The following is a 27,732-nucleotide window of genomic DNA, read 5'->3' as shown; positions in this document are numbered from 1 at the left end:
TCTTTTTTTTTTTTTTTGTCCTTTTGGAGACCGGCCACCCCGCACTCAGCCAGTGAGCGCGCCGGCCATCCCTATATAGGATCCGAACCCGCGGTGGGAGCGCTGCACTCTCCCGAGTGCGCCACGGGCTCGGCCCACCGGTCATCTTTTAAAAAAAAAAAAACTGTTGTTTGTCCCAAACTCCCTAAGAGTATCAATGATTTAAATAAGCAATATGTGTAAAGCATCAAGTGAAGAAACGCATGCCAGTGTTTTCTTCTTCCTCAGAATTGGAAGCAGCTCTGAGCTGGCTTTGAAGAGCACTGCTGCTTTTCGATTTTTGTTTTTAGTGGATGCTTTTGGAGCATTCATTCCTCAACTGTTGATTGCTTTACTGAGGCTGTACAGAACCCTGGGCAGGGTATGGAAAGAATATGAAGAAGAAGTCCTTGCTCTTGGGAGACTTGTTGAGTTGGCAGATCACACACACCCACAGAGCTAAATAGTAATGGAGGGGAAGTTACTCCTGTGTGAGTGTGTTGGAGAAGAAATATGGAGAAAAATGTGCTGACTTTTTAGGGAAGTATTGCCATGGGGTACCATGGTCAGAAAACTCCTGGCTGAGTAGGTGGAGATTCCGAGCCTGGGTGTAATCTTGGCCGTCCTGCATAGAAGAAGGACTCAGGTTTAGAAGAACAAGTGATGGCTTTGGCATATAGGGTTTAGGCTGTTCTTTTCAGGGTTTTGTATTAAAATCCTGCAGGCAGTGGAAGTCTTGAGGGGTTTGTGAGTAGGTTTGGGGACATAACTGACGTGCTGTGCAGGTGCTTTGAAGGAAAAGATGGGTAGTTTGGACATCTGCTAGGAGCCTTTATAATAATGATCAGAGAAGAAGATAACTTTGAAAACTTAAGTTGCCTTTTAGAAGTGATTAACTCAAGATGGAGGTAAGGGCGTTAGGATGTGGAGGGATCTCAGGAAGAAGGGACAGCCCTGTAAGCTGTTTCCAAAAATCTGTCACCATCAATCTGATGTAGCCTAATGAACTGTAAGTTTGGCCAAGAAACAAAATGGCAACATCTAGTGGAAAGCTTTCTTGAGGAGACATTGTTTTTCTTTTCTGAAAATTATGAACAGGAAATATTTGTAGTTAGCAGGGGCAGACATAATTATGGGCACAATGAGGGCTTGCGGAGAATGCCTGCAGATGGGGAGGGAATGTACAGGTGAGGTGTGTTGTCATGAAAGATGAAACTAAGGAACATGGCCACCCCTAAAAATAAGAGTAGAGGAGAGAAGAATGTGGAGAATTAGAAGAAGGAAAAGTTGAGTCCTGGGAAGAGGAAGAATAAAATAGTACATAAATGTGGTGTCAAAGTGAATCGTCAGCATGGAAGTAGGAAAGGTTGCACGGAGCTTTTCTTCATGTTTCTTTGTAGAGGTTTCTTCTCTGTTTCCAGCCAGGGGCTGTGCAACTTCAGAAAGACAGAGTCCTTCAGGTAGCTAGCAATTCAGAAAACAGTCCTTTTGGGCAATAACAGAAATGCACAGGGACAAAGCCAAAAGGTTTGTTATTATCCATGATTAATTTGGGGCTGGAGAATGTTTTGTGTTTTGCTTTTTTTAGTCCACTCTTTGTGACATGGAAGACAGGGCGGGACAAGCGGCTTCGTGGCTGCATTGGGACCTTCTCAGCCATGAATCTTCATTCAGGACTCAGGGAATACACGTTAACCAGGTAATGACACCATATGTTAAGAACTTTAGATAAATTGGCTAGAATCAGAAACAATTGCCTGACTTTATTTCTTCTAAGTGATACATTTTCAGTGTTCTCTTTTTGGTACTCAGGAAATGTAAGGGCTTTTAATCTGGTGAGTCACTTATCAGTTCAAGTACAGACAGTGAATAGCATCCAGTTGTTTTTAACATATTAGTGTTGTGGATAATAGATGTCCTCTGCATACCTCAGTATTCATAAGTATGTGGGCTCTATGATGTGATAAAGTGGGCCACATGCTGTTGGCTCCCAACTTCAGAGCAGCCTCACTTATGTTTTCTGTCCCCCTCCAGTGCACTTAAGGACAGCCGATTTCCCCCCCTGACCCGAGAGGAGCTGCCTAAACTTTTCTGCTCTGTCTCCCTCCTTACTAACTTTGAGGATGCCAGTGATTACCTGGACTGGGAGGTGAGAACAGCTGCATTTGGAACTCTGCATCTCTCGTTGCATTTGGGTTCGGGTTAGTACATGGTAATGTATCTCCTTCATTGAGAGAGGGTATAAGAATGTGAAAGCTGAGTTTGTAATCAATTGTGGGCAACATAAGTGACAGAAAAGGGCTGCTATATTAGGAGTAGGAAGAAATGTAAATGTAAAGACTTTCTTCCCCCACTTCTTTCCCACTCAATTCTGTTCCACATCATTTTCCAAAGTCTAATAAGAAATAATGGGGGGGCTTGCCAGTTAGCTCAGTTGTTTAGAGCATGGTGTTGATAATACCAAGATCCAGGTTTGAGCCTTGTAGTGGCCAGCTGCCAAAAAAGAAGAAAGAAAGAAAGGATGGGCTAAAAGAAAATATTCAACATCCCTCTTGGCAAGCCCTTGAGTAAAAGTTTTTATTAGGAATCAGATATGAAGAATCATGATAAAAACCTTATGGTTTGTTAATTTAATGGAATACAGTGAAGGTAAAATATTCAAAGTTATTGGACGAACTATTTAAAGAATTTATTTTTATTACCTTCATATTCTCAGAGAGGTAGCTACACATACACTCGACCCTTCGCTAAAGTTGAACTTTCTTTGGCCTCTGTACTTGAAGAGAAAGTCATGAAAAGCAAGAAGTTCTCCTTTTCTCAGACCTGGGTCAAGCTGGTCAGGAAACACTGTTGATTTATATGTGGGGACTGAAGCTCCATTAGGATAAGTAAGTTCCATTTACTTGGCTGTGTTTTTCTGTAGGTAGGGGTCCATGGGATTCGAATTGAATTCATCAATGAAAAAGGCGTCAAACGTACAGCCACATATTTACCTGAGGTTGCTAAGGAACAAGGTGAGTTGGACAAATGGGATACCATTCATAGTGGTATCAATTAAGGGGCTAGAAAGTGCAATGTGTCATCTTTCAGCCCAACTGCTACCAAAAACAAGTGCCTCTCTTTCTCTTAATACCTGTCAAATTTCTATAGAATGAGGGGTAAACTTCCAGAAAGATCTGGGAACTGGGAAAAGAAAGGGGAACATACTTTCCTTACTTGCCTGCTTGTTTCAGACATTTGCTTTCAGTGAAGAGTTTTATTTCTTGGTTGCTTAAACTATAGTGGTAATTTTAGCAAAATTCCAGTGATCAACCTGACTATATCATAGAGCTCATTAATAAGGCAAGTTGCCTATATCAGTGGGTGTTGAGCTTCTGATCACGAATCATTAAAACACATGGGTAAGGGCAAAACATAGTTCCTACTGTTTTTAAAGAACTCAGTAGCTAAGAAGTTTTTATACCAGGGACATTAAAGGTAGGAAGTGGGTTGGGCAGATTTGGATCCCCGTACCAGCCAGCCACCAAAAAAATATATATATCTACAAGAGTACCTTTAAATGTTGGTTGTATTCTGTGATATGTAACCCAGTTTTCTTTCATTCTTGGAATTAGTTTGTTTTTGCAAATAATATGTGAAACGCAGTATTTGTTGGATGTAAACCTGGAATAGAGAAAAATATCCAGTTAAGTATATCAATTAACTAATTATGTGGAAAGCAATTGCCTTGTTGGTTTCCATTGCGGTGGTAGTTAAACTTTTTCAAAAGCAGTGTGGATGTAGCATAAAAAGGAAATCTTTTAGCCACCTCTTTGAGATCATAAATCGAACACACTTCTTTACAAAGAGGCATACCATAGTGTTTTTTAATGATGAGATTAGAATGATAACTTAGGTAAATGATCAAATTTGCCATTTGAAAATTGGTTGGAAAATAAAATATTTGGGGCACCTAGTATAGTAATTTAGAGAGTTTTCTTTGGTTTTTCAATTTGATATTTTTTAATCTGTTAAAAATTTGCAAGAACAACACAATGATATATGTGTGAACAACTTCCCTGTCCTTCCTAAGGGAACACCTTCCTTCCTGCTATCAGTTCTTTATCGTAGAAAACAAGACTCCTAGAAGTTATCAGACTGAAGGAGGGCCACACAAAGGAATACAAGCTGCCGAATTTAAATTCCTCTCTTCCCCCAGAGCAGCCCCGGGTATGAGCGCTATGCTGGCCAACAGGCTAGTCTAAGTTGGGACCAAGTTTGTTCCTAGATAATTATACTGGGGTAACATCTGACAGGAAGGACACAGGAGCAGGGAGCCTGGGACAGCCATTATGGCATATTCGGGCTATTGGCTCATGTCTCAGTCTCTACTGGACTGTGAGTGAGGCAGACCAGTCTCCAGGCACATGGGGGCCAGTGCCTCAGGCTTCCTCTGTCCCTAGCACTCTGGAATCACATTTCTCTTTTTGCATTGGACATATTAGAGCATGTCCCACTCTTGTGTGAGTGTGCACTGACCTCACTGTGGCCTCTTCTCCTCAGACTGGGATCAGATCCAGACAATAGACTCCTTGCTCAGAAAAGGTGGCTTTAAAGCTCCAATTACCAGTGAATTCAGAAAAACGATCAAACTCACCAGGTAAGCCACTGTCTCATTTTCCTTGTCATTTTAATGTAATTGGGGTTGGATGGAGGATACTTTTGTTGGGAAGAAGGAAAAATTTGTCTGCTAGTGTCCCTAAACCAAACAAGTGTGGTTAAGTTTAAAGTCTGAGGAAGCAGCAGCAGCAAGAGCAAAGACTCTCCCAGCCTCCTGTGCTTCTCCACAGCCCCGCCGAGCACAGGGTCGGAGCAAGGTTTAGGCCTGCTGAGAATGTTGTGGATGTCTTTGCCACACCTACTTGGCTGGGAGGCTGAGGGGGAAGACTGAAGTTAGGAAAGAAGGCTTTCAGTGTAGAGGTCCAGGGTCAGCTGAGTTGCTGCTTCCTGACAACACGTCAGGCAGCAAAAAATTCAGAAAGTCAGAAAACTCTTTTTACAAAAAGTTAAAAGGAAATGCCTCCCCTGTTTGGAGGGATACTTCTGCAAGGAGGTTGCCTAGTGTGGTAGAATGCACATGGACTTAGGGTCTGAATCCCAGCTTGACCACTTACTAGCTGTATGACCCGGGCCAGTTATTCCACCTCTCTGAGCTGGTTTCCTGCCTGTAACATGTGAATGATAATATCTTACATTTTAGGATGTGGTATGGTAATGTGTGGAGAATTTCTAGCCCGGGGCCAGGCAATGTTGTAGGTGATCAGTAGATGTCAGTTCTCTACCCATTCCTATTGAAATCGGAAACACTGAGAGGTTTAGCTTCTGTGGGCTTCTATAGGCCTCTTTTGGGCCCCTCATCTGTAAAATACTGAATTATCCTATACTAACCTCACAGGTCTGTTTGGAAGATAATCCAGTGTTTTTGAAATGCTTTGGATTCCAAAAATTTTAAAAAGAACAACAAAAAACCACTTCAAATACAAAGCATTATTATTATTATTATAATTTATTTGAACAGCCATTTCCCTGTCAAAATTCAGGAATAATCACCTTGCAGTGGAGAAGTGATTACAGTGGGAAAGAGATGGCTCTGGGTAAGGATTGTCACACCCAGCTCCTGTGGTCTGTAGTAGGCTCCATAGGTTTGTAACACCCCATGCTTCGCATCCTGACTCATGGCTCTTTCCAGAGCAAAGCCAAAGTCCTATGAATTCTGTTCTGATGACCCTGTGATATGGCATATTCATCTGGGGATTGAGATCTGTGCTATATAGCTCCAAGGACCCTTTAACCTGCTTCATCAGAATTGACCCAAAATTAGGTATCTGTAACCCTTTTAGTTATAATAATGTGTTTGTTGCTCTTCTGCAAGTTGAGGTTTCATTTCTGTCAAATTTATCACATTATAACCTGAAAATAGATATGTAGTTTATACTGGGTTTTGGTGCAGCCATCTTTCAGTCTGCCACCCGTGTAATTTGACCTTGAAATTCTTCATCCAGACCCCAGTAGCAGATTGCTTACAAGCAGCCTGATAAGCGTATTTAGTGTTTAAAGGTGGGATGTGCTGAAATACATTCTCAGGGGTGAATTGTGATTGTGCTTTTTCATCTTGTTCATTTGTAATAACACTGTTTTCTTGTGCTGTCTTTCATTTTCTGTTATATTGCTCTTGGTCTCCATTTTATTCTTTCAAAGTGTGGAATAAGCTTTTGGTTTTCTCTGCTGAGTGACTTTAGAAAATGAAGTGTTTGGAGTTCCTGATACCCTTTCCTGTTTCCTTATACAGGTACCGAAGTGAGAAGGTGACAATCAGTTATGCAGAATATATTGCTTCTCGACAGCACTGTTTCCAGAATGGCACTCTTCATGCCCCGCCCCTCTACAATCATTACTCCTGACACACGGCTGCATGACCAGTCCCACCCCCCTGTGGCCACCAATGGCTATGACATCATTGGAGCAGATGCCTCCTCTTCCTGGTCCAGTTACTTCTATTACTGCACCATTTTATGATGCTAGCTTCCGTTGCCAAGCCTGCCTCCCACTGACTGAGGGGTGGGGTGGGGTTACACTGAATGAAACAGAACTTGAGGGGCCCAAGCCTTATTTCAGCTTTTCCTCAATATGGGGTTCCGTTGGATTGGGGCTCCTCCATGACTAGGAGAATTACTGTGTGGGTTCAGAAGACTTTATCTGGTGATTTGCCATATGTGTGTTGGCCACACACTGGAAGCTGGAATTGATGATCCATGAAGGCTTACCCCCCACACACCACTTCAGCCTCCCCAGATCAAGTAGGTGTATTCCCCTGGCAGTCTGGGCAACGGAGACCAACAAGAAACATTTTTAGGTTGTTTTAAATTCCTTTTTTTAAACTTCCAGTTTATTGCATACCAAGAATTGATCACAACCTCCATACTTCATAAATGGACGCCATGTTAGGGTTGAACGTGGGCACCATGAGTCCTTTGAGGCTCCTGGACAGAGACCCACTTCAAGATCGGAAGCCCTTTGGATGGCGTTGCAGATCTCATTGCTCAATAAGCCGTGAAGGTTTTAATTCTCATCCCACTGTCAGTTGGATTTTCTGGCACTTACTGCATTGAGTCTTCTGGTATTGAACAGAGCCCTGTGGTGTAGCCTGCTGAGGAATGGAATGGAGATGCCCACGGGAGGTCCTGATACCATTGCTACATGCAAGTGTGAAAGGAGAGACCTTTTCCTTACCACCGGCTACCTCACTCCTCTACTGGTAGCAGTGCCTATAGCTGGATCTAGGTTCTCAGAAGCATTGATGTGCAAACAAGCAGTTGGGTTGGGCTTTAGGAGGCCACATGATCATAAGAGAGAATCCAGGGTCTCCAAGTTGGTTTTCTTTCCCGGCAAACATCCCAAGGGACCTTGAAGAAGGGAAATTCCTTTTTCTGGTTTGCCTGTAGAAGTGGGAAGGCTTGATGTTTCAGTCCTTTACACGACTTTAGAACAAAGCTGTGTAATTAAACAAGGTGAATCTTTATCTTTCCTAACATGCTAGGAATCTTCAGCCCGCCCACCAGGGCAAAATTCCAAATAGCTCATTTTATTCTAGGTCATTCAAACTTTCATGTGACATATTTCCCCCTTCCATTGTTGCTGATGTCCAAATAGCTGTCAGCAAGTTTTTCCTCCCTCCTAACATGCTAGGAATCTTCAGCCCGCCCACCAGGGCAAAATTCCAAATAGCTCATTTTACTCTAGGTCATTCAAACTTTCATGTGACATATTTCCCCCTTCCATTGTTGCTGATTTCCAAATAGCTGTCAGCAAGTTTTTCCTCCCTCTTGCCTATCTTAACTCATTTGGTGGCAAAGTTGTAGAACTAGGGGACTTGGAAGATGCTTTGAAAACATTGTCACAAAGGCACTGCTAAAGTGATTCACAGGGAAGAGGTGGCCAGTTGGAAGAAAGGATCCTAAGGACGATACACTGGTTTTCAACAACATGCTTAGAGAACTCAAGGTGGATTCGGTGACCACCCAGTGAACATGATGTTTTGATTTAACTTATTTTTTAAAGTTTATGTGATGGTGGTGTGGCTTTCCGAAATGGGCAAATACTCAAGTCAAAAGATCTTTTGAGTTTTCTTCTGCCAGGTTTGGGGTGGGGGGTGGGGAAGTGGGGGCACAATCTAAGAAAGGACGCATGCTATTTCTAGGCATCGCTGTCAAGTTTCTTGGAAGGAATGGGTGAGGTGAGGGTGAGTGGGTTTGCTTGGCACCGTCCTGTGCTGGTCTTGAAGACCTGGGACGTGTGAGGAAAACGTGGGTGACATCAGGGTGCCTAGGCTGCATCCCCCCCTCACTGCAGTGCTGGGTTCTCGCAGCCTGCCACGTTTCCCTTGCAATGTAAATGAAGATGAAGGGGTCGTTTCATGATTTCCTGCTGCTGAGAATAATAAGTGTCCTGTTACAAATAGATGTGGCAACAGTTCCTCTTAGGTGCCACCGATTGATGTCAGGGTGGTCAGCTCTGGACTAAACCACCCACCTTCAGTTTGTGCAACAGTATTGATACATAGGGCTACACTCATTACTGTTCAAGTATTCTATGTTAAAAGTTGTATTTAATTTCTAAAGGTTAAAAAAGCAAAAAAATTGGTGCTAAACTTTCACCCCTGAGCGCGCTCAGTGAGACTGGTCATGCAAGCATTTACAGTGCCATGCTCCTCAAGCCTATTTTTTCTTGTAGAAATGTTGCCCTATTTGTCTTCCCCAATGTATAGTACATTTTTAATTTTATTTTATTGAGGGTGGGGTAGGATACCTGCCATTTAAGAAAATGAACAGAAAATTTAAAAACCCAAGAAATGGGAAAATCAGTGCACAAGAATCAGGCTGGTTAAGCCCAGCACTACACTGAAGTGGGCTCAGTGGTTTTTGGCGTGAAGAAGGCTAACTCCCTGCACATTCCCTTGTGGTCCCACACAAGTCTGGCAGTGGAAGTGCTCGAGTTCCTCTTGATGTAAGGGGACTCAGGAATTGATCAAGGAAAATTATTCAGCCCCAGAAGGGATGGGCACCGTCCGTCCATCTTGAACAGGGCCTAGTCCAGAAGCAGCCTGGAGTGTATAGTCATGGTCACCTTGTGAAAATGTGTGGCAGGTGGCTCTCAGGAAAAATACCAAGTTTGGATCATCCATGTGGCAGCTTTGCATAGGGAGATAACAGCTCTGAACTGGAACTCAACTGCCTTCCACATGCTTACCAAAGCAGTGATGAGGGTGGCCAGTACATGTGTGACAGTGGTGGGCTTAAAGAAAAGGGAATGTTTTTTGCTGAGTGTTTCTTTTGTCCTTGGGTTGCTCAAGCTGTACAGTAGGTAACCACTGTTTTCAAGGAACCAGCCCAACCTCGCTGGCTTGGTTTGGAGTTCGTTTAATCCCTAGCTGTGAGTGCCTTTTGGTCTGGAAAGTTGGCTTGTCTCATGATACCCACAGCTAGGACATTCTCTCTGTAATTATGAATTGTCTTTGTTTTACATTAACTAAAAGAGAATGTCTTTGATCACTAGAGTTTGTCAGCGTTGGATTGTTTCCACTGTGAGATTCTTAAACTTTTTCTCTTCATAGTATTAAAACAACTCATGTTAGAGATCTTTTCGACATGAAAGGTTTGTAGTTGAGACATTACATATATTTTGTTGTTTATAATAAAAATCATCTATACGAAAGAAGTCCTGGGTGTTAATTTTAATATTTTCCACAAGATCTTTTTTCCATGATATGTTATCTACAGTTTCACTAACTGTTGCTGTTATTTTCTATTGGGATTCTGGAGCCTAGGGAGCTCTTTATGTGTTCTTTCTGTTTATTTTTGTTCTTATTTCTCTGAAGCAAGAGACTGTATGGCCTTCAGTGCAAAGACTTCAGACCAATTCTTTGTATTACACTTGGTTGCCTCTTGGCTATATAACTTCTGAGTGCAAATCATTGAACTCTTTAATGAAGTATTGTAGAGAATAAATCATAATGGGTAAAAGTTATTCTTTGTCCTGCCTCTTTTTTAAAAAAAAACCATGTGACTTGAATTATATGGAATAGTGGTCAGTTTTACTTTCGATGACAGCCAACCAGATAGTATTCAGTTAACCTGCCTGTTTTGTGTGGTGCTTATGACCCCCTTTGTACTTGAATGTATTTCTGTGGTTGGTGGCAATGCCACTGTTTTTTTTATTTCATTTCTTTTTTTTAACCTAGCATGGAAGTACACAAGGTAGTGGTTCTGAGAGGTAAATCCAGTTAATGTATTCACCAGATACCATTGGTAGTCTGGAAGTGGGAGGAAGGAGGGGATGATGTGGGAATCGATCCTGCTACCTCTTGCATGCTAAGCGAGTGCTCTACCACTTGAGCTAATTCCCCTCTGCCACTGGTTTTTTAAGAGTCTCATGCTCTACCGACTGAACTAGCCTGGCGGCAGTCCACCACTGACTTTTTAGAGCCAAGTTTCCCGAGCTATCATCCATAAACACTTAAAAGTTTGGATTTTTCCAGAAGGTTCATTTTCATATGAAACTGACCTTGCCAAAAAAGCTAAAACTCTGAAAGGGGGGGGGGGGACACGCTCAAATTTAAGATATCATTTGGTGATGTTAATTCAAGCAAAGACCCTGAGACATAACTGGTGTGGTCTGACCTAACCAGAAAAGTTTGTTCTCTGGGGATGGCCCAGAAATGATGATAAGGGTTTGGAGAAAATGGTAGAGTCATTGTTCAAACACACAAACTTTCACTTACTGGGATTGTCAGTCTTCAGCTTAAGTTCTTATTTTTAGGGAGGTAGAATCTTGACAATTCTGAAGCCCTTGCGCTTGGCAAAACTCAAACACATGGCTACAGATAAACATGCTGTCAGGGTTAGGTGATAAATTTTACTTGAAGGACTTGATTCTGAACCAATACTGTACAAAGAACCAGAGTAGTGTCCTGAGGAACATCATGCAAGTCTTATACCGTTTTTTTTTTTTTTTTTTTTTGTGACCGGTAAGGGGATTGCAACCCTTGGTGTGGTGTCGCCCGCACTGCGCTCAGCCAGTGAGTGCACCGGCCATCCCTATATAGGATCCGAACCCACGGCCTCGGCGCTCTCAGCGCCACACTCTCCCGAGTGAGCCACAGGGTCAGCCCAGTCTTATCCCTTTTGAATCTGTTTTCCTCACGATAAAACGAAGCTCAAAGATTATAGGGTCTCTTCCTGCTTACTTGCTGCCTCTACACATACAAGTTCTGTGTGCCGTAGCAAATTGAAAAACAAGTGACCCCTTTCAATTTCTTTTTTCTTGGCGGCTGGCTGGTGCAGGAATCCAAACCCTTGACCTTGGTGTATACTACATCACGGAGGAGGAGAGAGGTCTGAAGTTCTCCCAGTAGTCATTCAAGTCCCTGCCACCAATCAGACAGGCCATCTCCCAAACCCAGTATGGCATTCTTTGATCCCACCCTGGCTCCCAACCAAAGAAATAACCCAGGGCGGCTGACAACTGGAATCTTCACAAGCTGGCAGTCCAATAGGCCTACGCTCAAATCTTGGTCCTACCATTTATGAGGCACACAAGTGTTACTACTCTGAGCCTAATTTCCTGCTTTGTTACAGAAGTGCAAATCTCCAAGGTAGCCTGTTGGAAATACTTTGCGTAGGCTCCAGCACACGGTGCAATGGCTGTGGTTATCTGGATCATCATCCAGTGCTGGGTGTAGATAGGAACAATGGGGCAAGCATCAAACCCTATGGAACCTTAAGCTTCTTGGCATGAGAGAGGAGGTGAAGCTCAGCCCTCCAAGTCAGAACAGGCTTCCTGAGAGAAATGGATGCTGAAGTAAGGCAGCATGATCTTGAGGAGGGAGGGCTTCTAAGGGAGAGGCAGACAACTTTGCCAGCACAGCATGACAGGGTGGACAAGCCCTCTCAGGTCACACTCCCAGGGACCAGACAGGCCTGAAAAGTCTAGGACTCTCAAGACAACCTTCTGGAGGTCTTCATATCTGTATGTCAAGGGCTCTTGGCAGAATCACACAAAACCCCCATAGACTCCATACCTTTCTTTCTCTAGAGACTGTATCAATAGCAAAAGTGAGAGGGTTACATGTGAATGGTACACAATCATCTGGTACCTGTTTGTTCCTTTGGCTTCCTTTGTAGTATTTACCAGCAGACTGCCAACAGCAGGTGGCAATTTCATTTATTTATTTATTTATTAATTATTATTTTTTTTAAAGATGACCGGTAAGGGGATCTTAACCCTTGACTTGGTGTTGTCAGCACCACGCTCACCCAGTGAGCGAACCGGCCATCCCTATATGGGATCCGAACCCGTGGCCTTGGTATTATCAGCACCGCACTCTCCTGAGTGAGTCACGGGCCGGCCCTTCAATTCATTTTTTATTAAATCAACAGTTTACATTATGACCTAAATATTGTTCACTAGTGAGCCAAGAAGTGCACTATGATTATTTCCTTTATTGTACAACCTTTTGTATTCTCTGGAGTTGAACACAGCATCATTTTTCATTTGCTTAATTTTCTACGTATCACCCAAATGTTCCAACAGATGTGTTACAGGCCTCTCAATATTATTGTCCACGTGCTCAGAAGTATTAGATAATCCACTATAAATCAATCAAACTAAAAATGTTTAAGTCATTGAGAGAAATTCCACTGTACGCTTTCGGAGTCACCTACCCAGCTCACCATCAAAGGGAGTTCCTTGGGTCCGTCACTTAGCGCATTCCTGAATCTCATGTCGTCCCTTCCTCCGCCCAGAAAGGCCTGGCGACGGTCCCAGGACGTATTGGAGAAGAGAAGGAGCACGGTTTCTCCCACGCTGACAGGGAACGTCAGGTACCCCGCCACCCCGATCCCCTCTCCCCGCCCGCCGGAACCGTCCCTCCGTCTTCCCCGGCCGCCTTCCTTGGCCCCGCCCACCGTCCCGCCCCAGACCACGCCCCTCCGTGACCGTAGCCGTCGCTTCCGCTTCCGGCGGGGCTTGTGGAGGCGCTCGGCGCAGCCATGGCGGCAGGCGGCAGTGATCCCCGGGCCGGCGACGTAGAGGAGGACGCCTCACAGCTCATCTTTCCGAAAGGTGGGGCCCAGGGCTGCCGGACACTTCCGCCACCTCGCGTGTCGCCGCAGGCATGGTGTTATCCGCCCGGGTCGGTCCGGCGGCATGGGGCTGGGAGGAGGAGGGACGCGGACCGGGGAGGGGCCCGGCCCGGCACACGCTGGATTCTTTTCCCTAATCAGTGCACTAGTATATTACTGATTAAAACCTGTCCTTACCACTTTTACTAGTGTACAGCTTTGTTTATCTTTGACACATCCTTCCAGAACTTCGCAGTTTGTTAACAGATAAAATAGACTACTTAAGACAGGCTGGCTCGGTGCCTCAGAAAGGACCAACTTGTTTCCACGGCCCCATCCCTGGAATCCTCGGCCCACGACCCCACTCTGCCTCGGAACGGCCTCTTGAGACCTGTTTTAAGTCGTTTTATTTGTTTGTTTTGGCAGCAGGCTGGTACGAGGATCCGGGGATCTTGGTGTTATAACGACTTGATCTTGGTGTTATAACGACTGACGTAACCCGCCAGTTCTTTAACTATTTTATCTGGTAATAAACTGCGAAGTTCTGGAGCGATGTCTCAAAAAGCCGTACGCTAAGATGGTAAGGACAGGTTTTAATCAGTAATATACTGTTGCACTAGGGAAGAGAGTCCAGCGTGAACTAAACTCGACTTTGATTTGTACAGAACCTGAGAGTCAGAGAAGTGAAAAATTACAAAAAAGCGGGATGGGCAGGGTTGGTCCATCTGAAACTCACCTTGGTTTGTTGACTGGCTCCTATCCAAGTTAGGCTCCTACCCTACCACAGAGACTGACACAGGAGCCCTATCTTCGGGTATTGGCTAGAACGAACAGTAAAATTTTGGCAACCTTGAGTTTTCTCAGGCATGCACTTTAAGGGGAGCAGGGAAGGGTCATCGTAGGGATGCGGTCTTGAGCTGTTAGAAACCATATCAGTGTTTTGTCAGGTCTTTATGGGCCAAGGTTGAGGCCTAGTCAAGAAGAAGGCTCAGAGAAACCTGGCTAGAGTTTGGTCAAGGAGAGAATCTTTGTCAAATGGCAGCAAGCAAAGCACACTTCTCTGTCAGGGTACTTGTTCTGTGCAGTGGGATGTATTTTATTTGTAATTTAGCAACCCAAAATAAGCAGGAGACTTAAGATTTAAAAATGCTATATCGGGGCGGGCCCGTGGCTCACTCGGGAGAGTGCGGTGCTGATAATACCAAGGCCACGGGTTCGGATCCCATATAGGGATGGCCGGTTCGCTCACTGGGTGAGCGTGTTGCTGACAACATCAGGTCGAGGGTTAAGATCCCCTTACCGGTCATCTTTTGAAAAAAATAAAATAAAAATAAAAATGCTATATCGTACAGGTAGTGAAAAACACCTGATAGGAGAGACCTTAACAATACCCTCCTGTTTTAAAATTTATTATATACACAGTAAAAAGTGAAACTTCACATTCTTTTCATCTGAAGTACTGTGAAAAGTTTAGTGCTTATCCTTCCAAACTAATCTTATGCTTATATAGAAATATATACATACACACCTACACTTTTCCCCACAAAAATTGGGTTATAATGTAGACATCCTACAGCTTTTTAAAAATTTGAGGATATATTGTATAGGACTGTTCTTTTAAAGGGCTAGATAGTACTTACTGGTTGTATCATAATATTTTTTATCTTTTTTTTTTAAAGATGACCAGTAAGGGGATCTTAACCCTTGACTTGGTGTTGTCAGCAGCACGCTCACCCAGTGAGCTAACCAGCCATCCCTATATAGGATCCAAACCCGTGGCCTTGGTGTTATCAGCACCACACTCTCCCCAGTGAGCCACAGGCTGGCCCCTTTGTTTATCTATTGTTAGACATATAGGTTGCTTCCAGTTGTTTATTTCACTGAATGAAGTTCAAATATTTCTGTAGGACAGATTCATGAAAGTTTTTGGCATAATGGAAATATATGTTTCTTTTTTAAGGTGTAATAACTAAAAAGCAGATGGTTTTCTTAATTTTGTGATAAATTAAGTCAATTTTTTATACTTGGGTTTTGTCTAAGTACTTTTTATTTAGCGTTTTGTTTTGTTTGTTACACTCTGAAAATATTTGTTTTTATAAAATCAGGTAGTATTTGATACACATGAAAATTGTATTGAGGGCTGGCCAGTTAGCTTAGTTGGTTAGAGCATAGCCTTGTAACACAAAGGTAACAGGTTTGTATCCCCATGCCGGCCAGCCACCAAAAATAAATAAATACATGAAATTTTTTTTAAAAAGTAAATTATAAAAAAAAATGTATGGAATCAGGTGTAATTAATTTTCTTTTTTGCGGGGCAGCAGACTGGTATAGGGGGATCTGAACCTTTGATCTTGGTGTTACAACACTGCACTCTAACCAATTGAGCTAAACGGTCAGCCCTGAATCAGGTGTAATTAGATCTTAGAGCACATCTATTAACAGTGTTAGAGTTCTGAATACGTTATCTTTAATTTCTCAACTGACAAAGACATAGAAAATGTTTATTATGTATTTTAGGACATATGTAGATATATAGAAACAACAGTACTGAAAAGATAAGGAAAGCCTTTGCTGTAGGTTGGAAAGTAAACAGGTGTTTATTATTTCATTGTATGACTGAAAGAATGAGTGAGACAACTGAAAGCTTCTGGGTGTCTTCAGTGGTAGTTTTCATGAGCTATTTGCCTGCAAATAAAATCTGTCCATCATTAACAGCAACTGTATTGAGGAAATAAGCCATTTTTTCCAGAAAGGATTATATAATCCCAGTCACTCCCTCTCCACCTAAAGAAATCCCCTGACTCATTTTGTACTGGAGAGAAAAAAGTGCAATATAAGAAGACCATCTGAAAATGCCACTCTTATTGTAAAATACTTATTAATAGTTGTAATGAAGGACCCTTAAGAAAATTCCCAGATGAGATGCTGGGCAAGGAATTGTTTTCCTTTCTTTAGGAACAGAAATTAATAAATTGTGGCCATTGTTCTTAAGATGCCTGCACAAGGGAGGAAAACATGCAGATCCCCAATCTATATCCCTTTCCCGAGTGAGTGAGTGAGTGTGTGTGTGTGTGTATGTATGTGTCTGTGATTTAACCTACAATGTGTTTGTTCGGATTAGCCATGCGGAGAGGCCCCTCCTGTCCACATGCAGATCCCCAATCTATATCCCTTTCCCGAGTGAGTGAGTGAGTGTGTGTGTGTGTGTGTATGTATGTGTCTGTGATTTAACCTACAATGTGTTTGTTCGGATTAGCCATGCGGAGAGGCCCCTCCTGTCAGTAATTATAAAAATTGTCTGAACTGCCCCTTCTCCTGCCATTTGTTGATGCTGAATCCTGGAAATGCTTCCCAAAGCGTCTGTGGGTAGGTCTCGGCACCCCTTTCCTAGGTCCCCTGAGTCACAGTTCTGCTGCCTTTACCTTTCCTTGGCTAAAAACAGTGAGGATAGTATATAAATAGTACTTGGGCATTGCCGTTAATGAGGAATAGGTGTCCTGAAAGTTTCATCCCATTACATTTCATCCCATTACATGGTTTAGTGCAGAAAGGGAGGCATCTCTAACTTGGGCCGATTTTCCAGGAGGCTTAAAAGCATCCACAGCTATACTGAACTTGTGATTATTATTAGTAACTCTTGTTACGCCTCTTAATCTTCATTTTGTAAGATTGTATTAATGCTGCAGACTCAGAAGCTGAGACTAACTGGCTAATTAGCCACTTCTTCCTGTTTTTGGTAGTGGGTACTTATGTCTCTTTTTACTCTCACTTTAGAGTTTTGGGGTCATATAGTCCTGATACTTAATGCCTTTTTTCGCTGACTGCTCTGGTGCAGTAGTTTCTTCACTGGTACTTCAACCTTTTGGGGTTGGAGATGAAAAGAGGTAAAGTTTTTGGTACAGAATAGTCACTTAATGTGGTATATCCCCTGTTACAGGCTAATGGACTAGGAAAGAAGGTGCTCTCAGGTTCTTCTTGTTCAAACTCTGCCGCCCTCAGGTAGAAAAATAGCTTTTGGATGTCTATTATATTCAGTAGCAATGAGTACCTTTCAAATAAAAATACTGTTTCCTCCTGGCACCCCACATAGGCTGTCCATGTTGTAGAACAAGAATGAAGCTCTTGTCACCTGGCTCAAGAAATGGGAAGTCATTACTCTGCTGGAACTGTTAGTGATTTCCCCAATAGAAAACATTCCCATATCACATATAAATGCCAAATTGCAAATAATTTTGGATTTTGCTCACTGTTGCTTCCTCTTCTTGTATGTGGGATTATAAACATGAATTTAGGTTTACGAATGAATGGTTTCTACTCTGGGGGAACTCACTTGTAAGGGAAAGAATTTTGGATTTTGCTCACTGTTGCTTCCTCTTCTTGTATGTGGGATTATAAACATGAATTTATGTTTACGAATGAATGGTTTCTACTCTGGGGGAACTCACTTGTAAGGGAAAGACAGATAAAAGCCAGCTCTAATACTTTGAGATAAGTATTAGGAACATATGGTCCTATGGGAATATAATGGAGAGAATGATATTAGCAAGGGAATAATAGCATTTTAAACAGTGTTATTCTGGAAACATAGGAAAAGGTTGCCAAATATTATGGAAAAGAGGCAACAGTTTTTCTTTTTCAAATTTAATTTTTAAGGAGTGCTTATAATAGATTTGTGCACGTACAAAGATAGAATTTGGGGTACATTATTAATGTATGTTTCCAGACACCTGGCCCTCCATAACATGTAACAGTTCTTTAAATTGAGAGTATGTTAGCATTATAGAAATATAAAAATTATGAGCTCATGCGGGCTAGAGGAAAATAATTGTGCTCCATTTTGAAATTAGTAACTGGCCTAATCAGGATAATGATGTCATTATTTAATAGCATATCTAGGTCAGGTACTTTGGTGTCACTAACTATCTAGCCTAATTGAGCTAAATTTTAGTATCTCATGAATTCCACGGTGCCTTGTGGTACATGAGTGTGGATGAAGGTAAAGATGTGAAGTAGGAAGCCCTTGATTTCTGCAGGGGTAGAGAAATGTTCAAATACAAAATGAGCATTTAGAAGCAGGCTTTTGAAGGAATATTTTCAGCTGGCATTTATGCTTGTCACAAATAGAGTTTGAAACAGCTGAGACACTTCTAAATTCAGAAGTTCATATGCTTCTGGAGCATCGAAAGCAACAGAATGAGAGTGCAGAGGATGAACAGGAACTCTCGGAGGTCTTCATGAAAACTTTAAACTACACAGCTCGTTTCAGTCGTTTCAAAAACAGAGAGACCATTGCCAGTGTCCGTAGGTAAGTACTAAAAGAAAGTTTTTTGTTTTTTTCTTCCTTTTTGTCTTTTTTACTGACCGGTAACGGGATCGTAACCCTCGGTGTCGCGCCCGTACCGGGGACCAGCAACGGGATCGCAACCCTCGGTGTTGCGCCCGCACCACGCTCAGCCAGTGAGTGGGAACCGGTCTCCACGTGGGATCCGAACCCTCGGCGAGAGCGCCGCAGTGCTCCCAAGCGGCGCATTCTCCAGTGCGCCACTGGGCCAGACCTAAAAGAAAGTTTTTATTAATCCAAACTACTGGACATCTGCAAGTAGAATGCTCACCCTTTACCCCTTTCCTAGGCAACATCTGTGAGGTTTTGTGTGTGTGTGTGTGTGTGTGTGTGTGTGTGTGTGTGTGTGTGTGTTTAATGAGAGTAAAATAATGTTCTTGTCAAAATTTTTTAAATTGCTTTGGCCACCTGCTTTTATACCCCAAATCCGAGGTGTCTTTCTGTAAAGTAACTTTCACACGCATACGCACATACTTATAAAAAACATAGCATTCTTTTGTGGAGTTTTTTAAAATTATTTTTAAATAAAGGGGGCTTATTTATTTTTTACCTAAATTGTCTTAGTGATCTTTATATGTTAATAAGTGTAGATCAAGGGCATTCTTTCTGGATCTTTGCTTTTACCTTTACCTTTCTTTTTTTTTGGTGGCTGACAGGTATATGAATCTGACCCTTGACCTTAGTATTCTAACACTGTTCTCTAACTAAGCTAACTGGCCATCCCTGCTTTACCTTTTCAGGGGTAACCAGCTTTTAGCACTCTTTCCTAAGGCATTACTTCTCAAATTGGGTTGGATGTATCCTGGGAGACACAGTGATGTTCTGGGGTATATAGGAGGTCACAGAAAGATGGCACATCTTTCTGAAGTATTAGTTTCATTTGATGGTAGGTGATTTAAAACAGTTTTACATTAAAGCAAACAAATCCCAGCATATTGTGGAGTAAAGCAAAAAATGCATATGAATTTTTATATTTTCTTGAGACTTAAAATCTTAAAGTTACAAAAAGTCATTTGAGCCTATGACTCCATCCAGGTCCCCTGGGAGTTCTTGTTTGTTCTACTTTGGTGAAAATGTTTGAAAAGTACTGTCCTAAGGAAAGGTCAGATGGACAAAAGATATATATACACAGGTCTTCTTCAGACAGCTATTTATCGTAATAACCAAAGATAAAAACAACCTAAACATATAACAGTAATTATATAAATTGTGGTAAATCCATTTGATGGGCTACTATATTATCATTAAAAATTGTGGTAGAAAATGAAATTGAGGGCCGGCCCAGTGGCGCACTGCTATAGTGCGCCGCTTGGGAGCGCGGTGGCGCTCCCGCCGAGGGTTCGGATTCCACACACAGACCGGTTCCCGCTCACTGGCTGAGCGAGGTGTGGGAGCAACACCGAGGGTTGCGATCCCGTTGCCGGTCCTGGTCCGGTACGGGCACGACACTGAGGGTTGCGATCTGTTGCCGGACACGACAAAAAAGAAAATGAAATTGAAAGATATTCACATATGTAAAGTGTGCACAGAATGAGTATAATCTGTTTTTTAAAATGGGGGGTGTGTGGAAAAAATTGAAACTGTGCAGACATTCCATACAAAACTACAAACTGTTAGGCCTCAGGGATGACTTGACTAAATGAAGGTGGATTTGCACAGTTATGAATAAGAGGTCTTAATTATTATACAATTCTCAGTTATCCCAAAATTAATGTATACATTTAGTGCCATTCTAAATACTGAAGGGATTGGGGGGGGGCATTTAATAAAATGATCTTAAATTTGTAAGAACTGTCAGTAAATTTTTAAAAAAGGATAATGAAGAGGAATTTACCCTACAAGATACCAAAATACAGTAAAAATCAACAGTAATTAAAATAGTGACACTTTGGCATGAGAATAGATCATTGGAATAGAATAGAAAGTTCAGGAAAAGATTCAAATATGAATTTGTCATATTTTATACGAGTCTGGTATGTTATAAAGATGGCACTGTAAAAAAAGAGAGAGAGAGAGATGGCACTCTAAGTTAGTGGGGAAATAGGAGTATTTTAAAACAAAGTTTCTTTCTTCTTTTTTTTTTTTGGTGGCTGGCTGATGTTGGATCCGAACCTTTGACCTTAATGTTACAACATCACACTCTAACCAACTAAGTTAACTGGCCAGCCTTAAACAAAGTTTAAACCCTATACTTTACACCAAAATAAATTTTTGAAGAATTAAAAATTTGAATGTAAGCTATGATGTAAAAAAGTACTATGTGATAACATGAGCAAATGTATATTGTCTTGGCTATGGTTGACAAGACTTTAAATATGGGGAAAATTGATGAACTATAGTTGAACGTAAGCTTTTTTTTTTTTTTGTTTTTTTTCATGTCCGGCAACGGACTGCAACCCTCAGTGTCGCGCCCGTACCGGACCGGGACCGGCAACGGGATTGCAACCCTCGGCGCTGCGCCCGCCCCTCGCTCAGCCAGTGAGCGGGAACCGGTCTGTATGTGGGATCCGAACCCTCGGCGGGAGCGCCGCCACACTTCCCAAGCGGCGCACTGTAGCAGTGCGCCACCAGGCTGGCCCCATGAGAGCAGGGATTTAGTCATGTTCACCACTGTGTTGATCTCATTGTAGGCACTAAATATTTGTTGAATAAGTAAATGAATTTGCATAAGTATCTTTAAATTTCCCTATATCAAATAAAATGCCATATGTAAAATTTAAGTATGAATAAACTGAGGATTGATATTGTTAATATTAAGAGCTCTAACAAATATGATTGATAACACCAAGATTAAAGATTCAGATCCCTGAACCAGCCAGCTGCCAAAAACAAACAAACAAGGGTCGGCTCGGTGGTGCACTGCTACAGTGCGCCGCTTGAGAGTGCGGCGATGCTCCCATCGAGGGTTCGGATCCCACATACAGACCGCCGCTCACTGGCTGAGCGAGGTGCGGGCGCAACACCGAGGGTTGCGATCCCGTTGCCGGTCCCGGTCCAGTACGGGCGTGACACTGAGGGTTGCGATCCGTTGCTGGTCACGAAAAAAGACAAAAAGGAAAAAATAAATAAATAAATAAATAAATAATGAGAGATGACACCTAGTTTTTACAAAATAGACTAGTCTCTAATGACTCAATTTACATAAGAACTTCAACTGGCTAGCTATTTCACGTGAAATAATGTTCATCCTCAAGGAAATCAAAGAAATGGTAAAATACCTAAGTAAATTTAAAAAGATTGAGAAGAATGGGAAACCTAGTGTAACAAGTAGAGGAAGTAGGCACTTTGATTCATTGCTGTTGGAAATGTGTATTGATAAATCCCTTTTTAGGGCACAGTCTGGCACTGGATATCCAAAGCCTTCAGGATGGGCATGTCCTTTGACTGAATAGTCCTACTTCCAGGAATTGATCTTTAAAACACACAGTAATCAATCAGATACACAAAGAAGTATGCATTTACAGTGATATTTCTGAGGAAAAAACTTTTTTTCTACTGTTACACAGTCACTCAGCACAACACTTTTGTTTTTCTTTTGTTTTTTGGCTAGGCTATTTATTATTTTTTTTATTAGCATATTCACTGTTACATTATTCTTTATACCCCTTGTCCAATCTCCCCCCTCTCCTTCCCCTCCTCTTTTCTTTCCCCCTCCCCCTCCCTTCTCTAATAATAATAGATTTGTTCTCTCCATCTGTTAAATTAATTGTTCCTCTGTTGGTTTGTTGCCTAGATGATCTGTCCAGTACTGAGACAAGTATGATCAAGTCCTGCCCTGTTATCGTAAATCAGATGCTGCTTCTATTACTCTGGAGTGTGCTTTGTGGAGAGGGAGGACTTTTTTTTTTTTTTTTTGGTCTCCAGCACAACACTTCTGACACCAGACTTGTGGGGTTTCACACACCAAACAGTTCTTCAGTGACATCTGTTGGGTGTCGCATAATTGAATTCTGTTCTAACACTGTATACCTGGAGATGATGTCAGATCGCACAGATTGAGTGCTCAGATGCCAATCACAAGCCCCAGGTTTTGACGTGTACTTCTGACCTACTAGCTATAAATTGGGGGTTCCTATGACCCCTTCCTCGGGTTAGAGCAGCTCACAGAACTCAGGAACACACTTGAATTACATTTACCTATTTATTCCAAAGGGTATTTATAAAGGATACAAATGAACAGCTAGATGAAGAGATACATAGGGTGAGGTTCAGAATGGTCCCAAGGGCAGGAGCTTCTATTCCTGTGAAGTTGGGATGTGACACTCTCCCTGCACATGGATGTATTCTTGTTCACCAGCCCAGAAACTCTCTGAAGCCTGTCCTTTTGGGTTTTTATGGAGGCTTCATTATGTAGGCATGATTGACTACAACCATTGGACTTTGGTGATCAATTCAACCTTCAGCCCCTCTCCTCTCTCCAGAGGGAGGGAATGGGGGTAGAAAGGTTGAAAGTTACAGCCCTCTAATCACATGGTTGGTTCCCCTGGCAACCAGCCCCCATCCTGAGGATATCCAGGATCCCACTGGAGTTGTCTCATTAGAACAAAAGATGCTCCTGTCACCCAGGATATTCCAGGGGATTTAGGAGCTCTGAGTTAGAAACTGGGGTCAAGGACCAAATATTACAAAAAAAGATTATCCTATTGCCCCTATCTATAAGGGTTTTAGGAGCTCTATATCAGGAATCGGGGGCAGAGACCAATATAAATATTTCTTCTCATATCACAATATCACAGTGTTCAAAAAGTATTATTTAAAATAGTAAATAATTGGAAACAAGTGAAATGTTCAACAGCAGGAAATTTGACATGTAAATTATGGCACAACCTTTCAGTGGGCTGCTATGCTAAAGATAGAGTTATGTATGTACAGCCTTGGAAATCAGCTACTGTATTGTTGAGTGAAAAAAGACCAGTTACAGAATAAAATTTGTTATGATTTCTTTTGTTTAAAAATGTATATATAAAGAGAGGGAAGGAGGGGGATCTCCATGAAAATGTTAACACTGGTTATTTGGTTATTTCTTGGTAAAATTTCAGGTTATTTTCATCTTTTTGATTTTTTTTTCATATCGTTTGTAAATAAGCATGTGTTCATTTTACAACAAATCTCTCCACATTTGTGCACACGCTACTTTATGAACCTCTTCCCGTATAGCTATGTCTACAGTTTTTTCTTTACAAAATCAAAGTATCTTTATTCTCGGAAGTTTTTTTGTTTTTGTTTTTGTTTTGTTTTGTTTGTTTTGGGCAGCTGGCTAGTATAGGAGTTCAAACCCCTGACCTTGGTGTTATCAGCACCATGCTATCCCAAGTGAGCTAACTTTATTAGCTTTAAGTGACAGAAAATTACAAAATAAAAGTGAGTTTATATTCAAAAACATAGAAAAATGTTTGGAATGATATACTAAGTTGGTGATGTTAATTTTGTTTAGGTAGTGATATAGGTAACTTATTTTTCTGTTTTTCTGTATTTTCTAAATTGTGTTGTGATGGGTATTATGCTTGTGATAGAGTTACAGGCACAGTAAATTTTTGTTTCTTAATAGAAAATTGAAGGTCATCTCTGAAACTAAATTTACCATAGAAGAGGTAGATGTAAATCCAAGGTAGTTTTTTTTTTGTTTGTTTGTTTTTAAAAGATCACCGGTAAGGGGATCTTAACCTTGATTTGTTAGCACCATGCTCACCCAGTGAGCTAACCAGCCATCCCTATATGGGATCCGAACCCATGGCCTTGGTATTATCAGCACCCCACTCTCCTGAGTGAGCCATGGGCCAGCCCCCAAGATAGTTTTTATATTGACTATTATTTTATATGGTTTGAACATTTATAGTTTTAAAATAAGCAGTTTACACATAGATTTGCACAGAATAGGGTATCTTGTATTTTTTTATTACTAGATAAGTTAAAAAGAGAATTCACTTCCATGTCAAAATAACTAATAGATTGGACATCTAACATCATGTGCTTACATAAATTTTAATAACAAAGCAAGAAAGAGTAGTAGGAAGAGCTGAGAGCAACAAAATAAATTCCTGGGCAAATGTATAGTCCTTGAGGTATAGAGTGGTTTTTCTTAAATGGTGATGGCACGTGCTTCTCCACCCTGATGTGTTCTCTTTGCTTTCATTGTCTCTGCCTGTTTTCTCTGGAGCTTCCTGTTCTTTAGGGGTAGGAACAGGGAATGATTTGAAATGGGATTCTGCAGCCAGCATAACTGTAATTGAAAGATTGCAAATGGTCCTCTTTTTCCTATTGGTCATTCTTTGATTTTTTGTTTGTTTTGATTTTCCTCCCTGCAATCAGCTTGCTACTCCAGAAAAAGCTTCATAAGTTTGAGTTGGCCTGTTTGGCCAACCTTTGTCCAGAGACTGCTGAGGAGTCCAAGGCTCTGATACCAAGGTTAGTACCAGTTGTGATAAGTTCTATGTGTATTGGATAATTTCCTACAAATAGAATTACTGTCTAAAAGGTGTATGCATTTAAAAATTCAATAGATATTGCCTACATTGAACACTTTTTAACAGTGTATGATAATGATAGTTTTATACCACACTGAGTGATAGCAAAAATGTGGAACGGTTAGAACTCTCATACACTGATGGTAGTAGTGCAAATTAGTACAGTCACTTTGGAGAGCAATTTCATTATGTCTAATAAAGTTAAAGATGAATATACCCCATGACCCAGAAATACATTCCTGGGTACATCTTAAAGGCAACTCACATAGGTTTACAAGGAGACATGTAGGCCAGTGCTCACTGCTGCACTGGCAGTAATAACAGAATTAAGCAGTCTGTCAGAAGAACCATCTGCTCTACAATAATATTGGGGAACCTGATCACACCTCTCAGTATTGGACAGATCATCTAGGCAACAAATCAACAGAGTAACCATTACTCTTTCAGAAGGAAAGAAGAAATCTAGGGTAATTAGAGGGGGGAGGGAAAGGGGGATGGAGAGAGAGTGGACAAGGGGCATAAATAATAAATACGATTTATAACAGTATATATGCTAGTAATATTGATTTGATCAACATATCTCAACATTGAACCCCCAAAATATGTATAATCAATTTTGATTCAATAAAAATTTTTAAAAAAAGAATTTGTGAGTCAAGAAGACTGTGGATAAATGAATCATTATATGGTCATACAGTGTTTATTATACAGAAGTGAAAAAATTAATGAATTACAACAACATGGTGAGCAAATGCCAAAATGAGTTTTGAGAGAAAAAATTGCAGAAGGATATAATACATGTAGTATGATGCCATTTCTTATAAAGTTTAAAAACAGTGCTGCATATTGCTACAGATACATAAATATATAGTAAGTATAAAAATATGTGTGAGTGATAAATACCAAATTTAAGATAGTGGTTACTTTTGGAGAAGGAGGGGAAGGTGTTGGGCTGGGGGAGCATACACAGAGCCACCAATTGTTCCTTGTTAAGTTTATGAAGAAATCTAAACCAAGTAGGGCTAACTGTTAACGCTATTTTTTTATACCTTTTGTATGTTTGAAATTTTTCATGTTCTTATGTGGAAAAAACAGAAAAGAAATACAGGTGAAAGGTGAGGGTGTCAGAGATGAGCATGTGTCAAAGAAGAGTGTGGGGAAGTTGCCCATTGCTAACACACTCATTTCTTTTTGTTTTCTTGTAGCCTGGAGGGGAGGTTTGAAGACGAGGAGCTGCAGCAGATTCTTGATGATATCCAGACAAAACGCAGCTTTCAGTATTAGTCTCCAAACATCACGCTGCTTGAGGGAACCACATCCCCAGCACAGTACCACCCTCCCAGGGTCTGGGGCTGACTTGCACAGACATTCTACTGTAGAAAACAGTTGGTCTTCCTGTGGAGAGAACATTCCAGCTTGGTGTTGGTTTAGGTTGCTGTTTCAAATGTGACTGTTAGACCATAATGACCATGTAATCTTGGATTGGCATTGCAGTGACTACCTGTGGCTTCCTGTACATGCTTCCGGGAAGGGTGGGGTGGGGCGATGTGAAGCCATGCTGTTGACTACCTGATACTGTGGTTTTTGGCCCCCATGTTATTTTTTATTCCTAATATCTCATGTTTTAATTTCAATGTGTTTATAGTTTTTGAAACTAGACTAGAACATAGAAAACTTGTATAGGGAATGAACTGTCTTACCTAGATGCAGAAGTAAGAATTAAAGCAGACTGGTATCACTGTTTGAAATTCTTAAAGGATGAGAATGTTGATGACTAAGAGAGACTTGGCATCAGAGTGCCTAACCCAGGAGCCAGGAGGAAGCATGCCATGGGAAGCGGGCAAACCTAGGGACGACTTCTAAGTTTTGCAGGCCCATCGCCTTGAGGTAGACAGATACTTCACCTTTTTTTCTTGGACTGTCTTGCAGAATGTGAATTTGGAGTAAGTGGTCCTGAAGAACTCATTTTGTCACCCTTAAAAAAAAAAAAAAAAAAGATGTTTCCTGTGTAGGCCAGACTTGAAGGTCTGAACACTTTGAGGTTTCCCCTTGGGGCATCCTGTTAAACCTTTGGCTTGCCCTTCCATAATAGGTGTTCTATGATGGGGGTAATTTGGAAGCAGGAGTCTGCTTCTTCCTGAGTTGCTACAGTGAAGTCATTCAGTCTGTGGCTAGGTAGGGGAAACACCAATAGCTAAACATTCTAGCTTTGATTTTCCCAAAGAGAAATGTGCCTGTTTTCTTCACAGTTTGGGGGTTTTAATTTTGGGCACTTGGCTCTACATGAATTCATGATCAAAGGAAAAAGTTGGGGAAAGAACAAAGTTGGCTTTAAAAGTCAAAATAGGTTGGCAAGTTAGCTCAGTTGGTTAGATAGAGCATGGTGCTGATAACACCAAGGTCCAGGGTTTGATCCCTGTACCGGACAACTGTCAAAAAAAAGAAAAAGGGCCGACCCCATGGCGCACTTGGGAGAGTGCGGCACTGGGAGCGCAGTGGCGCTCCCGCCGCGAGTTCGGATCCTATATAGGGATGGCTGGTGTGCTCACTGGCTGAGTGCGGTGCAGGCGACACCAAGCCAAGGGTTGTGATCCCCTTACCAGTCACAAAAAAGGACAAAAAAAAAAAGAAAAAGATAGATAAGTAAATAAATATCATGATAGTTTTATGTCAGCTACTGACTAAGGCAAAAATAAAGTATTCTTATTTATAAATTCTTTTTTTTTTTTTTTTTTTTTTTACCGGAAAGGGG

The 27,732-nt window shown here is 41.5% G+C and overlaps 2 protein-coding genes across 4 annotated transcripts in view; both read left to right on the top strand.

Annotated features, from left to right (window-relative positions):
- AMMECR1L (AMMECR1-like) overlaps positions 1 to 7,689 on the top strand; it is an 18,801-nt gene extending 11,112 nt beyond the window's left edge. For 2 of the 3 annotated variants that reach the window (XM_008578352.1, XM_008578353.1), the window contains exons 3-7: positions 1,607 to 1,717; positions 2,053 to 2,167; positions 2,942 to 3,032; positions 4,561 to 4,657; positions 6,347 to 7,689. In XM_008578352.1, coding sequence (XP_008576574.1) covers positions 1,607 to 1,717; positions 2,053 to 2,167; positions 2,942 to 3,032; positions 4,561 to 4,657; positions 6,347 to 6,458 — 526 coding nt within the window. In that variant the 3' untranslated portion in view covers positions 6,459 to 7,689. Of the gene's footprint in view, positions 1 to 1,606; positions 1,718 to 2,052; positions 2,168 to 2,941; positions 3,033 to 4,560; positions 4,658 to 5,746; positions 6,068 to 6,346 lie in introns of those variants that run through there. The other variant, XM_008578354.1, reaches the window with a different exon arrangement.
- Positions 7,690 to 13,061: 5,372 nt separating this feature from the next.
- Positions 13,062 to 26,736, top strand: POLR2D (polymerase (RNA) II (DNA directed) polypeptide D). The gene is made up of 4 exons (XM_008578351.1): positions 13,062 to 13,176; positions 18,300 to 18,480; positions 24,826 to 24,921; positions 26,186 to 26,736. Exons 1-4 carry the CDS (start codon positions 13,104 to 13,106, stop codon positions 26,262 to 26,264), a joined length of 429 nt encoding a protein of 142 aa, XP_008576573.1. The 5' UTR covers positions 13,062 to 13,103; the 3' UTR covers positions 26,265 to 26,736.
- The last annotated feature ends 996 nt before the right edge of the window (positions 26,737 to 27,732 follow it).

Source organism: Galeopterus variegatus, unplaced genomic scaffold, assembly GCF_000696425.1.
Source record: "Galeopterus variegatus unplaced genomic scaffold, G_variegatus-3.0.2 Scaffold1669, whole genome shotgun sequence".
NCBI classification, from domain to species: domain Eukaryota; kingdom Metazoa; phylum Chordata; class Mammalia; order Dermoptera; family Cynocephalidae; genus Galeopterus; species Galeopterus variegatus.
This window is presented reverse-complemented; position numbering and strand designations above follow the sequence as displayed.